The 15687-nt window shown below is 37.4% G+C and overlaps 1 protein-coding gene across 1 annotated transcript in view; it reads left to right on the top strand.

The window, feature by feature from the left end:
* Positions 1–9482, top strand: part of Cyp7a1 (cytochrome P450 family 7 subfamily A member 1) — a 35645-nt gene extending 26163 nt beyond the window's left edge. Inside the window, exons 2-7 of the mRNA XM_090338639.1 lie at positions 437–539; positions 2613–2853; positions 3522–4108; positions 5352–5482; positions 6742–6917; positions 7887–9482. Coding sequence (XP_090194765.1) covers positions 460–539; positions 2613–2853; positions 3522–4108; positions 5352–5482; positions 6742–6917; positions 7887–8186 — 1515 coding nt within the window. The 5' untranslated portion in view covers positions 437–459 and the 3' untranslated portion in view covers positions 8187–9482. The remainder of the gene's footprint in view (positions 1–436; positions 540–2612; positions 2854–3521; positions 4109–5351; positions 5483–6741; positions 6918–7886) is intronic.
* The last annotated feature ends 6205 nt before the right edge of the window (positions 9483–15687 follow it).

The following is a 15687-nucleotide window of genomic DNA, read 5'->3' as shown; positions in this document are numbered from 1 at the left end:
TTTCCTTTGAATTTAAATTTTCTTTTTCAAAAGGCAAAATCAAATTATTTGCTGGATGAATAACTTATGATCTTCTTTAAATTATATATTACATCACCAACAGGTTTATTTGTTCTTTTTATAGACATTCCAAACTTGTACTATTAGTTGTTGTCCCCTGGTCTGAATGTTAAATCAACACATGATAGAGAGAACTTCAGCTTATCAAGTATTGCAGGTCTCTGATTGTTTTGGAAGCCCTTCTGATACTATGGACTTAGTTCAAGGCCAGTTAATACCACTTTTTCTTTTTTCTAGTATGATGACAAATGATTAGTTGTTTGCTTTGGTCACTAAGTTCAAGTTATTGGATCAGGGTCCTAGGTATATATAAAGTCTAGCGTTGCATTTCTCCAGGGACATCTTTGCTTTTCTAATCTGAGATTCTCCTCTTCAGGAGCTCTGCATCAGATTTGCAAAATGATGGTCATACCTTGGATCTGGGGAATTGTTTTAGCAGTGTGCTATTGTTTTTGGATTGTTTTTGGAATAAGGAGAAGGTAAGGAACGTCTTATTTTCCTTTAAATTGTCTTTTAGTTTCTTGTTCTAGTGATTCTTTGTTTTTATTATTATATACAACAATTTTGGTGTTGGCAGAAATAAAATACTGCTTTTAGATTAAAATTTTAATTTAAATGTTTATAGTGATAATATTTAAATTGAGCAAATATGTTTTCCTTTGTAGTACTCCCATTCCAGTGGTATAGCATATGCTCCATAAAACTCTATAAGCTTTGTGTGTTTATGTGTGTATGTGTTGTGTGTGTGTGATCTCTACTGAAGAAGCCCATTTTGGAATGATCCTCTTGGCAAATGGGAACCTGCAATGTAAAGGTTTTCCATTACATGGGTTAAATAAAAGCTCTGGCTCCATAACTGTTCTTGTTGCAACTAGGCCTTGTACACAGAGGTAGCCTGAGCTTGGGAAAAATTACAGAGCCTATATGTCATTTTATACTTTAATTACTAATAGTGATCAACCATGCCTACTGGGCAACTTTGATAAGTGAATGCTTTTACTATCACTTACCTACCACTGATTTAAGAGGCACAAATCTAGTTATTTAACTTCTGATCACTTCAAGAGTATTTGAAAAAGGGCATTTAGCTATTCTCTATTGTCTATTGTCTATTGTATTAACCTCAAAATGAGAGAAGAGCCTTCACCATATCTTCAGCTATGTAGACAGTTGGAATGCTATATACCTTTTGAAAGTTTCTTTATCCTTATCCTTTTGAGGTATCTTAATTCAGGCCTAATAATTTCTAGTTATAATTAAGTGACTTATCCCCACACTTAAATAAACTAATTACTTTATATTGTTATTCTACAAGGAGATAGAGTGGTTTATGTTGGTGAAAGGCTATATTTTTCTAATAAAAAGAGTTAAGTCACACACCAGTGGCTCACACTTATAATACTAGCTATTCAGGAAGCTGAGATCTGAGGAGTGCAGTTTGAAGCCAGCCCAGGTAGTAAAGTCTGTGAGTTTCTTATGTCCAATTAATCACCAAAAAAAGTCTAGAACTGGAACGGTGGCTCACGAGGTAGAGTACTAGCCTCCTTAAACACAAAAGCTCAAGGACAACATCCAGGCTCTGAGTTCAAATCCTAGGACTGGCAAAATTAAAAAATATAATTTAAGATATCATAAAAGAACATTAAGTTATAGCCACCAATACTGTCAGTATTTACCACATCCAATCTCATTTTATAGTAAGCCACTTTCTCTTCTTGTCAATTATTGCATAAAAATGTAATTTTGTGTTGTTTTGTTTTCAGTGCTGAAATCAAATCCAAAGTCTTGCAAATACTAGATAAGAGCAATACCACTGAGCTACATCCCTGGGTGCTAGAACACTAATATCTTTAAACCGTGAAGATTTGGAAAACTCCACTTCTGTGTCCTTTCTGTTACTTGTTTTTCTTCATCTGCAAAGAAAAGACACACATGAAACCTTTCAGATGCTAGGCAAATAATACAACTATAAATATTAGAAGTTAGTTTGTTCCTCCTGACTCGAGAAGAAGGTTGCTGGCTTTGCTGATTCTTTTAGCCACATCACTGGGAATAGTATTTAGCATCTAGTAGACAAGCAAGAAGTATTTATTGCATTCATGAGTAGGCAGATGGATGAATTGATGAACATGGCTAGGTGTATGGATGGATTTAATAATCACTTTCTGCAAAATAATATAAAGTTATTAAGTTAACAAGATCTGTTATTTTTAAAGAACAGGGTTTTATCAACAAAGTAAGTATTTATACTTGGCATGACAATATGCTACAGTAATCACAGCTACTCAGGAGGTGGAGGTAGTAGGCCAGACAAAGTTAGTGAGACTATCTCAAAAAAAATAAATAAATAAAAACCAAAAAAATGGAATGGGGGAGTTGCTCTAGTCTTTCCCCTGCATTCAGTCCCATTACACATGCACACACACACACACACACACACACACACACACGGTACTTACAAAATACAGTTATGAAATTTGAGGATAGTGGTGCAATTTATAAAAATCTAAGTGTGTAATTTCATATGTCTATCATACATTTGTCTCTTACAGGAAAATAGGTGAACCACCGCTGGAAAATGGGTTGATCCCATATCTTGGCTGTGCTCTGAAATTTGGAGCCAATCCTCTTGAGTTTCTCAGAGCAAATCAACAGAAACATGGTCATGTTTTTACCTGTAAATTAATGGGAAAATATGTCCACTTCATCACAAATTCCTTGTCATACCACAAGGTGTTGTGCCATGGGAAATATTTTGATTGGAAAAAATTTCACTATACTACCTCTGCAAAGGTAATGGGTTTTACATTTCTACAGAATTCTGTTTTTCTTGAATATATAAGTCAGTTTGGTCATTTGGATATTCTTAGACAGTAGGGTAGAGATGTTGAAGAGAGCTAACTTATTGCTGGGATTCTTAAATAAGTAATAAATACAACCAGATACCTTAAGTACAAGTATGACCTGGATGCCTGTGGCTCAGAAGGCTGTAATCCTAGCTACTGAGAAAGCTGGTTCAAATGCATTCTGGTCAAAAAAGTTCCCAAGGCACTTATCTCAACTTACCAGCCACAAGACAGACATAGTTCTGTGGTTCAAGTAGTAGAGCCTTGTGGGAGTAAAGCGCGAGGCCCTGATTTCAAGCTTCAGTACCAGCACACACACACACACACACACACACACACACACACACACACACACACACACACACACACACACACAGAGGAATTGATTGAAGACAAGTAGAACAAGTAATAAGAAAGATATGACCAGAATAATCCTGGGGAGTTTTAATGAAGAGCTGAGATTTAAACTGATTTGGAGGACCTCTTTGTAAAGTTCTATGCTATTATCTGTGGGAAAGCCAAGAAGAGAATTTTGAAGGAAAGATCTTATTTTTAAGTTGTTTACTAGAACTAGGTCAGCGTCCATTGCTTTCCTTGCTTTTTCTTTGCTCTTAGGCATTTGGACATAGAAGCATTGACCCAAACGATGGAAATACCACGGAGAACATCAATGACACTTTCATCAAAACCCTGCAGGGTGATGCGTTGAATTGTCTCTCGGAAGTCATGATGGAAAACCTCCAACTTGTCCTAAGATCTCCGCTCTTCACTAAATCCAAGAGTGCTACCTGGGTGACAGAGGCGATGTATGCCTTCTGCTATCGGGTGATGTTTGAAGCTGGGTACCTAACTCTCTTTGGAAGAGATCTCACAAGAACAGAAGCACAGAGGGCCCAGATCCTAAACGATCTTGACAACTTCAAGGAATTTGATAAAGTCTTTCCGGCCTTGGTGGCAGGCCTGCCCATTCACATGTTCAAGACAGCACACCAAGCCCGAGAAAAGCTGGCTGAGGACTTGAAGCATGAGACACTCCGCACCAGGGACCATGTATCAGAACTGATCCGGTTGCGCATGTTTCTCAATGACACGCTGACCACTTTTGATGACATGGAGAAGGCCAAGACACATCTTGCCGTCCTCTGGGCATCGCTGGCAAACACCATTCCTGCAACCTTTTGGAGCTTGTTCCATGTGATTAGGTGACTGCCAACTTCTATTTGTGTCCTTATTCTGGCAGACAGCATAGTTTAACTACCTTAACTTTAAAAGGAAAAGCAGAAAGTTGGATAGTACATTCTCATGCTATCAGTACAACACCAGGCCTATGGTTATTGTGGTTCATTGAATTCTGAGAAAAATGTAAGCAGAGTTTTATAAAAATCTCGGTAGTCATACAGAAAGGGTGACCCTGAAATCACAGAACTTAAATGAGCTGGTACTGGATGAATTCAAGTCACCTGGCTCAAAGCCTTTGCTCTTAAGTCCATCATGTTCCTCTTATAGCCAGTTTAAGTTTAAAACCACAGTATTTTATTTTTTGTGGATATGGGGCTTGAAATCTGGGCCTGAGCTCTTCAGCTCAAGGCTACTGCCCTACCCCTTGAGCCACATCCCCACTTCCCGTTTTCTTGTGATTAATTGGAGATAAGAGTCTCATATTCTTCAGTGCCCGGACTGGCTTTGAACCTGGATCATCAGATCTCAGCCTCCTGAGTAGCTAGGATTACAGGCACCCGGCTATAACCACACTCTTTGTAATCATAAAAATATTCATAAGTGATTTCTGCACTAAGAACCACCATTAATGAAGTGCCCACATATATATGAGCATTCCTCCAGTAGTAATGGGTGGTTTATCATTGACTTGATTGGAATAAATTCATATGGCTGCAACATCAACTTAAAACCACATGTAAAATTTTAGCCATAGCTTATGACAGTCACAAAATATGAGTCAAATATTTCAGAGGATCAATTCATTTGAATTAGATGGTACAGATTCCTAAGCACAGCACCCAGTCATTTAGATGAAGCACTCTTCATTTCACAGTTCAAAAATACAAATGGAAAAGTTATTCCATATGAAATTATGGCATGAACTTTTAACATTAAATTTCGATCTGGAATTCAGCTAGTTTGGGGGTAATGGCTAACATGCAGTGTTCTTTCCAAAATACTATGTTTATGATTCATTTGATTTTACCCCTTACTAGAATCATTTATTTATTGATTGATGTTTGGTCAGTGTTGCCCTTCTAATTCCTTTCTTTGCCAATAGTCAAAGACAGAAACACAGTTATGAATAAATACAAGTAGGCACGCACGTCTCTTTCCCACCTCTCCTCATATCTTGTCCCCCTCATTAAAAGCAGAGGGGAGCTTGCAGATCACTGAGTATAGACACATTCTTTTCTAAAGTCTTCTCTTTTTAACTTTTAACAGGAGTCCAGAAGCCATGAAGGCAGCTACAGAAGAAGTGAAGGAAGCATTGGCAAATGCTGGCCAGAAACTCAGCTCTGAAGGTGACCTGATTTCTTTAAATCAAATGCAACTCAACGACCTGCCAGTACTAGGTATGCTTCTATATCGCTTCCCATTCACAGTGGTATGCTAGTAACATGGACAGTCAGCGTATTTTTTATGCACTCCCTGAGGTCTAGACATTATGTAATAGACTTCAAATGATCTGGATCTCTTAATTTAACAACAATCCTATAGCTACTTGTTATTTCTATTTTTACATCCTAAAGCACAGAAATGGACATCTAGACATAAAGCTCAGGGACTGAATGGAAGAACCAGTGGCATCAATAATAGAAGATTCTTGCTAGTCTAAGGTCTCCAACACACCCTGTACTCTTGTTATTCCTCTTGCCATTAACTTATGGTTAAAGGAAGTGTGATGTGCAAAAGGGAAAGTACCATTGAGAGAAGATAGAGGCGGAAAGGCCAGCTCTTCTCATAAGAGCTCTGCTCAGTTGTTCTCAAAGTAACTCATTTTGTTCCCTGATGCCTTTACTTGGCTGTAAAGTGTTATACAAAATCAAATAGTGTATGGATACAAATGTGCTCCTATGATTCTGAACCAAAGACCTGTGAAATACATAGAAACATGTTTATATATTATTATTATTATCTTTAAGTACTTTTGTACAGAAGAGTTGCCATTTAAGAGAAACACATTTCTGTATAAAAGTGTTACCGATTTACTTTAATTTCAAGTGTGGTAAGCTTGAATAATTCACATAAAAGCCAGATGCTAATTTTTCCCAGAAGCTGTTTAGTGTTTTCATATAGAAATACAATTTATTTTTATAAAATAATGGATGCTTAGTTCCCACTGATGAACAAGAAGACTGTATCACTATCTAGAATTAGTGATATTAATTCAGGTGCTATTACAAGATTAACTCAGCATATTAAAGTTGTAATGGACACAGTGAAACCACTGATAATAGCATAGCAGTAACAGAAAAAAGGGACGTGCTGGGTTTTGTTTTTAAACAAAAGGTAGAATGTTAAAATATAAAGACATATTTAAATCAATGGTGACAGTATGTTTTTAGGTGTGTGCTGGCACTGGAGCTTCCTTGAGCTTCCCCTTGCTTTTTTTGTTCAAGGCTAGTGTTCTAAGAATTGATCCAAATTTCCACTTCCAAAAAGTTAGGCAAGATTTTCTATGATTAACCTTTCATCTTCTGTTCATCTTCGTATGTAGGTTGACAGAAATATTTTATACTCTGTATTATGTGATCAGCAAATACTTAGATTATTCTTTTTCTTTTTTTCCTTTTCCTCCTTCCCTTTCTTTCTTTTCTTGAAAAATATTTAGATAGTATCATCAAGGAAGCTCTGAGGCTTTCCAGTGCCTCTCTAAACATCCGGACAGCTAAAGAGGACTTCATTCTGCACCTTGAAGATGGCTCTTACAACATTCGAAAAGATGACATCATAGCCCTTTATCCACAGTTAATGCATTTAGATCCAGAAATCTACCCAGATCCTCTGGTAAGTAACTACTCCTCAGAATTCAGTGTTCAAATGATGTTTATACAGATCTAAGATCAAAGGGCATTTACAATTGCAGGACAAATTTGATCACTGTGGCCAGGGGGAATGTACTTGTAAATAATATCAAATATTTATATTCTTTTGAAAGTTTAGATAATTTTTATCCCTGAAATCTGTCATTCCCTCATCTCTGATAGATTGTACTTGCAGTCATGATAATGAAGATGGACTCTTTCTTTTCCAAAGCAACTACTCTAAATCTGTTGAATTGGAGGTCCATGTATTGATTCTTCTAGTTTCTAATTCCAGTCCTTTCCCTAGTTCTGCCTCAAGGAGGAACTTGTTACTTGACAGGATGAAGAATTGCTGTAAACTTTCCTCAGTCCATCATCCCTGTGAAGGTTTATTTTTTTCTTATTAGCCTGTGCTCTAGCGTAGGCTATTTGGGAAGTGATTAATGCAGTGGATTAAAAAAGGAAATTACTAAACCAGGAGCCGTGGTTTATGCCTGTAATCCCAGCTTCTCAGGAGGCTGAGATCTGAGAATCATAGTTTAAAGTCAGCCTGGGCAAGAAAGTCCATGAAACTCTAATCTCTAACTACTCAGAAAAAGTCGGAAGTGGTAGAGTGTTAGCTTTGAGTACAGAGAAGCTCAGGGACAGAGCCCAGGCACTGAGTTCAAGCCCTAGGACTGGCAAGAAAGAAAAAGAAAAGAAAAAGAAAAGAAAAAGAAAAGAAAAAGAAAAGAAAAAGAAATTACTGGGAGAGAATAAGGGATGATATTGTATACAAGGAAATGAACTCATTACCTGACTTATGTAACTGTAATTCCTGTGTATATCACCTTTATAATAACAATAAAGTCAATTTTTTAAAAAAAGAAAATGATACTTTGGACTTTCCAGGGCAAAACAAAAGAGCTTTCAAAAAGCTTTAAGGCTTGCTTTCTTTGTATTTTCACTGCAGACTTTTAAATATGATCGGTATCTTGATGAAAACAGGAAGCCACGGACGACTTTCTACAGCAATGGAGTCAAGTTAAAGTATTACTACATGCCCTTTGGGTCTGGAGCTATGATATGTCCTGGAAGATTGTTTGCCATACAAGAAATCAAGCAATATTTGATTTTGATGCTTTCATATTTTGAATTGGAGCTTGTGGAGATCCATGACAAATGTCCCCTTTTGGACCAGTCCCGCGCAGGCTTGGGCATTTTACCGCCATTAAATGATGTTGAGTTTAAATATAAACTCAAACAATTGTGAAGATGTGCTTAGAAGAAGAGGACAGTAGACAACTACCCATTACCACCGCTATGGTTAAATAGTCCCTTGAGACAAATACAGTTAGTAGTCATAGGAATGAGTTGGCATCTCTACTGCTGCACACTAATGTTTCCTTGTGAATTTAATATTTGTCTGCTATCTCAGACGAGTCTAATATCTAGGTACATAATAATGAGTTATCACCTGTATAGGCCCCTAAGTGTTTATAGCTAGGAATTGGACTTCATTACTCTTAGGGGGAAAAAAAGCCTCTTTATTCTTTTTCTCAAAATGAAGATCTTCCAACTGGCTGTTTTTTTTTCCTAAGGAAATTGCTTTATTTCTATAAAAAGCACTCAACAATTACAGCAAAGATTCAAATTCACGTTTTAGTGAAATGACCTTTTTTTTGGTTGTGAATATATATTATAAAAACATTTTACAAGATTTTGATGGAATGGAAATATTTTTGTTTTTCTCTCCATATCCAGTATTCATGGCTTAAAAATTACTAATAGTACATAAAGATTTGATTGAAGTAATAGATGCATATAGTGTACCTTGAATAAGTTCACTCCCTTATATTGCCTTATTTTTTGTTCCCCCTCTTTTTCAAAATCTTGAGTTATTTTCATCATTCTATCTTTACCTATTTATATACTTACCTATGCATCTACTAATGCACACATGCATATATGTATACATATATATATATATTCTTCAATCCTATTTCCTCCTTCCCATTCTCCTTTTCCCTCCCCATTTTTGGTTAGGGCTCCTCTGGTCAGGGCTTTCAAAATGATGATCTTATGGATCTAAAAACACAGAAAATGATTTTGATTGTTTTCCCTTTATATTTTAATTTGTTGTTGTGGGAAACTGTTATGTCCAGTTTTAACTATCTTATATGTATCTATAGTTGGTTTCATGTGAGTGAGAAGAGCTTGTTCAGAGATTAAAAAGACACCCGTTCTGTCATTATTATAGTTACTCAATATGTGTCAGTGTAAATAATGTAGATCTTTTGTGATGCATTTTAATGTTAGAACTATATGAAAATGGCTACTTAAAAGCTTTAGTTATGAAACATGCTGAGTTTATTGAATGCAGCTTGAATTTAGGCATTACCAAAATATATTTTATCTCGATGTGCAGTCAAGGAACAAATAATTTAACGCTATATGATAGTGTTTAAATCATGTATACCATCATGTTTTAGTATTTTATTGAGTTATCAGCCATGGTATTGCCTTAATATTTTTGTATGTATTTATATGTAAATTATATTTATATAGTCCTTGCATTAACAATATTGTAGAATTTACTAATTTAAAAATATATTCATCTTTCAAAAATAAAAGTATTAACATATGTGTTAATTATTGTGTTAAGGTGTTAAATTTTATAATGTTTGTAATCGTTAAAATCATCTACTAATGAACTACAACGATATTATTCAAGATTCATTCAAAATATTTATATTTCAAACATTTCAGGAATAAAGTAATCAACTCACGAATTGTCTATGCACTAAACAATTTTATTTACTTATTTATTTTTGTGATGCCAGGGAGGAGAACTTTGTACATGGTAGGCAAGTGCTCCACCATTGAGTTATATCCACAAGCTTTCATTAGGAGCTGTGTGTGTGTGTGTGTGTGTGTGTGTGTGTGTGTGTGTGTGTGCTGATATTCTGGGCTTGAACTCAGGACCTCAGTGCTGTCCCTGATCTTCTTTTTACTCAAGGTTAGCATTCTCCTATTTGAGCAACAGCGCCACTGTGGTTTCTTAGTAGTTTGTTGTAAGTAAGAGTCTCCTGTACTAGCCTATTCAAGCTGGCTTCCAAGTTGTAACCTTCAGATCTTAGTCTTTTTTTTTTTTTTTTTTTGCCAGTCCTGGTCTTGAGCTCAGGGCCTGAGCACTGTCCTTAGACTTTCTCAAGACTAGAGCTCTACCACCTGAGCCTCAGTACCACCTTATTTCTATGTATGTGGTACTGAGGAATCAAACCCGGGTCTTCGTATATGCTAGGCAAGCACTCTACCACTAAGCCAAACTCCTGGGCTGAGATCTTAGCTAGGATTATAGGCATGAGCTACTGGCATCTAGCTAATAGAAGTTTTAAAATCTTGCTAATTAATATTACCATGAAATTATCTCTTCAACAGGTTATATTTCTTCTCACCCGTGCACTTGATCTCACAATTCCATTGTTGTTGTTGAATAGGCTATTTTTTCCTTCTAAGAAAATTGATCTCATTTAGATAAGGGTTGTGATTACTAAAATATTGTTTAGTAGAAACCTGTGACAAATAATTTCTATAGTGATTTCCTAATAGACCTTTATCAATCTCTGAATTCATTTGTACATTTTCCGGTGTCTTGTTTATTCTTGTACCATAGCTTTTAACAATTGTTGGTCTGTGGACCAAAGATGCCCTCCAACTTCTTTTTATGTAACCTGGAAGGTAAGTATGGTTTTTACATTTTTTAAGTGGTTAGCATGAACCGAAAGAAGAGTATTTCCCAGCATGTGAGAAATATATGAAACTGAAATTTGCGCATCTAGAAGCTAAGTTTCATCAGGACAAAACATGCCCATTTGTCTGTGTTTCTATGGCTTCAGACCTGAGTAACTGCTACAGAAATCACATGGTAATAGTGCTGGAAATATTTAAAGCACACTCCTTCACAGGGAAAGAGAGCTGTTTGCCAACTGCCATTGGACAGCAATTTCCAAAACTATTTAAAATTCTAATTTTGTTCACTTTAACAATGCAAGTGAACTTTTTAAAAACATGCATGGAGAATACTTTTTTTCAGCTGAAGTATTATAGGTGTATTTAAAACAATTCTCACTTTGGGAATGCAAAACACAAACTCCACAAAATGTTCAATTGTTTTACTTTTTAGTCTAAAAATATACAAAATAGAAGTTTGCTTAAATTTATAGTACATATTTATTAAGGCAAGGAACTAAATAGAAAAAAAACACATTTGTTTTGCTTAAGGCATACCTGGGAATAAACCATTGTATAAATGATTGCACATCTGAGACCACAGTGCCTAACAGACTACATAAAAAAGTGTCAAAGAAGTAAACCAGGTGTGTTTACCTGAAAATACTTCTCTTAAATCCAAGTATATAACTGCATCCTAAATAATCTCAACTTAGGCTTTTTCTTAAAGACTCTCTTATTCTGTTTAGCCAAGATCTATACTTGAAAGAGGCATTCACATTAAAATGATCAAATTCTGTTGCAAGATCAAACAGGCCGAGAATAGACTGATAGTAAGTTTACTATGATCCACATAGACTCAGCAGGTTACATGTGTCAGCTTATATTCTCTTATTTTTATTATTTTATTTTATTGTCAGGATCATGTATAGAGGGGTTACAGTTACATTCATCAGGTAGTAGGTACATTAGCTGGTGTTCAATGAATGGACTGGCATGCTTTAGTCACAATGGAACCCTCTAAGACAGAAGCATTAGATTCCAGAGGCTTCCCAAGCTCTGTTTCTTGTAAAAGCTACAGTGAAACAAAACAAATGAAAAATATCCATCTTTATAAACTTCCCCATTAGTATACTATGCAAGATCCTTACAGTGTGATTGAACAGAATGTACATCCAGTTTCTGAAATCTTCAACTCCATTTGAAGTCACTTTTCCCTGAGAGGTATGCAATAATTCATAGTAAAATTCATTACAGTATGAGCTCGATAACCATCCTGTTTCACAGTAGATTAAATGAGTGATGATTTTAGGAATCATAAATTATAAATCTCTCCACTTTCAAATTGGCAAAATTGGTTGTGAGAAAGGTTGAAGAATACAACAAACTGTCCGGTTCCAGGCATTCAATTGTTCTCTCTTTTTTTGTCTGTTTCTCCCTCTCCCTGCCTCCTTCCCTCCCCACCCCTTAATCTCTCTCAACACACTTGCTTTCACTTGTTTCTAGTTTTCTTCTTTAAGTACTTGTACAAAGGAGTTGCCATTTAACAAAGCAGTTTATGAATATAATATAACCATCATTCCTTTCAACTTTCTAATTTGAGATTTTTCATCTGTGGCTTCTCTGAAGGGTTCAGTAAAGACCAAGGGAAAGGAAGCCAATGGGATTTTGGTTACTACTTCATTATCACCCACATCTACTCACATGTAATCTCTTTTGGTTCTTTTACTTCTCTGGCCAGGAAAAATAGTAGAAGAAGTCACTTAAACTATGCTGGAAATGGAATCTGTTTGAAGCCCTGACAAATATGTACAAGAAGGGAAACACATAGGAAATTTTTTTGGTGTTAGGAAGGGGCTTATATTCAGGGCCTGGGTGCTCTTAGCTTTTTTACTTAAGGCTGACTGATCCTCTACTACTCGAGCCACAGCTCTATTTTCAGCTTTTTTGGTGATTTATTGGCGATAGCAATCTGATGGACTTTGCTGCCCAGGCTGGCATGGAACTGCTATCCTCGGATCTCAGACTCCTGAATATCTAGGAATATAGGTTTCAGCTACTGACACTGGCTTCTGGAAGATACTTTCATTGGTGGTATTTTGTTGTTGTTGCTTTGGTTTTATTTATTTATTTTTTGAAGTCTGCTGTTGAGAAGCTAGAAGCCCCCAGAGAGTCTATCTGATGTCTGAAAAATTGGAGGCGCTTCAGCAATTGTAGGCAACCATGGATAAGCAATGATTCCTGTGCAGGCATTTTGTACTGCTGTCCAGCTCCACCAAGTTGCAAATGTTTTGTTTGGTTGCTAGCCTAGCTTTCTTTTTTCTTCATCTCTATTGATTTTCCACACTATTAAAATATTGGGAAAGAGTTACACACAAAACCGAGAACATTGCTAGTCATGTTCAGGCCAATATTGCATGATAGAGGGGTTTGACTATTTGCTAACATCTATTGGAAGTGGAGAAGTCCTAGCAGCATAAGTACTCAGAGACAAAGTGGTAGGCCAGAAGAGCACTGCCTGCCCCAGAAGGACTAGTGTCTCCCAACTCAGTCATAAACTTTTGAATGTTCTATTTATTCTCTATTTTGTTATTAAGTGAAGTTTTGGAGACTTTCAATCAACTGAAGAGTCGAAACCTATGTTTGTATTCATGAGGTACATGAAGTAACCTACACACTGTACAGTTTTCTAGGGCTGAGGATAACAGCTAACATATCAGCTATTTTTTCAGATTTCTCCTATTACTGTAAGTGTGCTGAACCACTTGCTAAAGAACAAAGACCACTGCTCCAGAAACAGCAGCAGGGGCCCTGAGTTTGGCCTAGTGGTAGAGTGCTTGCCTAGCATGCAGGAAGACCTGGGTTCAGTTTCTCGGTATCACATAGAAAATCCAGAAGTGGTGCTGTGGCTCATTTGGTAGAGTGCTAGCCTTGAGAAAGCCCAAGGATAGTGCTGTGACCCTGAGTTCAAGTCCCAGGACTGGCCAAAAAAAAAAAAACAAACAAAACAGCAGCAGGACTTAGGGCTCTTCTTGGTTTAAACACATTTAGATAGTCCTCAGTGATAAGTAGTATGTTACAATGATTACTTTGTGAATAGAATATTTGAAACATGAAATACATTCTATTAAAGAAACTATGCTATAAATAAGTCTCAGATCCTCAGAGCAACAAATATTCATTTTAGCATAATTGCACAAGACAAAAGAGGGGAAAATATTAAGATGTGAATATTTTAAATCCAGTAGGAAAGGATTCCAGTTTACGTTGAAAGCATATGGCATGAAAGAGGGTAGGTAGATATGGGAAATGGGAAATGAGGACTCTGCAGAGAGTGCTCTAGCTTCTTCGGAAAGTGGCTCTGTGAGGGGGTAACTCAGAAGCACAGTCTCCGAGTTATAAGGGAACCAACTCACTTATTCTGTCACTTAAGAAATCAGCAAGTAGGTTATTTCTCCTGTTACCTCAGAGTTAGCCTATTTATTTACCTTCCATCCAGCTTAATCACAAATAACTGATTGAAGGACAAGGTGGGGGGGAGGGAGAGTATCTTGAATCATAGAGGCTGATTTTTTACCTAGGAGTGGAGGTTGGAAGTGTGAGGTTAAGGTGGCTGGGGAGCTACCTTCTCTGGAGGCCTCTGTCCTTGACAGCAGATAGCTGCCTCCTTTCTGTGTCCTTGCACGGCCTTTGCTTTCTGGGCAGGCAGGCATCTCTGGCGTCTTTCCCTCTGCTTAGAAAAACTCCATTTCTGTAAGATTCATACTCTAGCTCTGCATCCTCATTTAATCTGAGTGGTTTTTTTTTTTTAAGGCTGCCATGGTTTGGATGTGATTTTTCTCAGAGGTTCATGTGGGGAAGGTTTAGTCATCAGTATGGCATGTTGTGCATTGGGGCTGTGAAGAGCTGGGTCTGGTGCAAGGTACTAAGGTCATTTGTGTGTGTGGTGTGGGGGAGTGGCTGTCTTTGGAAGGAAATACTGCTGGGCTCCTGGAGTTAGTTCCTATAAAAACTGTAGTTATGAAAAGAGCACCTCTCACGTCATATGCCTCCATCTGATCTCTCCCTATTGCAAAAGCCCCTGCCATGCTGCCATCTGCCATGGCTTCCTCAGTGAACAAATGGGTCTTACACTTTTAGTCAATGTAACTACAAGCCACATAAAAAAGCTTTTTCTTTACACATTTCTCAGATTCCAGTATTTTGCTATAGGAACAGAAATGAACTTAACCGAAAGTGTGTTCTCAAATATGGTTACATTGTGATGTCTTTGGAGTAGAGGGTGACAGTATAAGAATTAGAGGATGACACAGTTCAGACCATGACAAGTACAGAAAAACAAGAAGCAGTCAGAAGAGAGTGAAAGAAGAGTTGTTGAGGTCAGGGTGTTATGGTGACTCACTAAGGAATGATTGGGTAGAGAAAGCTGGAGACCCCTGCCTGTGGTGAGGATGGGGTATGGGGGTCCTGAGTCAGCCTGACCCGCTCTGTATGTGTGAGAGGGTAGTCGGGAGGGTGACTATCAAATCATGATTTTCATCCTCATGAATTTTACTTTTCTTCCAAAGCTCTAAACACCAAAGCCACTGCACTGGGTTCCATGCAAGAAACTTGGTTCCATATTCAGGTCTGTGTCAAGTTTGGAATGGTCCAGGGATACAGTGTCCTGAAAATAGTCAGCTCACCAACATGGCTGTGTAGTTGCCAGGAGGGCATTCTTCCCCACCATCGCTCTCATTCATGGATAATGGCCCAAAGGAGTGGTTTTCTGAAAGACCCCATTCTCTACCCCATTCTCAGGAAAACTTCTGGGGAGTTATGATCTCTGTGCATCTCTTACTCTTCTTCATTCTCTATGGAAGTATTTCAGTGCGCTTCTAACTCTGCTCCAGCCCGAACTGTCACTTAGGTGTATCTGGAGGAGCAAATACTGTCATCTTCATATTTCTCCAGTTTGAGAGAAGGCACTGACCTAGGCACCGCTGGAATCCTAGCGTTCAGGAGGAGGCAAGCACCAGGATTGTGAGATGAAGACATATGTG

This window comes from Megascapheus bottae, chromosome 9 (assembly GCF_031878675.1).
Source record: "Megascapheus bottae isolate mThoBot1 chromosome 9, mThoBot2.hap1, whole genome shotgun sequence".
In the NCBI taxonomy this organism is placed as follows: Eukaryota; Metazoa; Chordata; class Mammalia; order Rodentia; family Geomyidae; genus Megascapheus; species Megascapheus bottae.
Note: the sequence above shows the minus strand (reverse complement) of the source record. Positions and strands in the feature narration are given on the sequence as shown.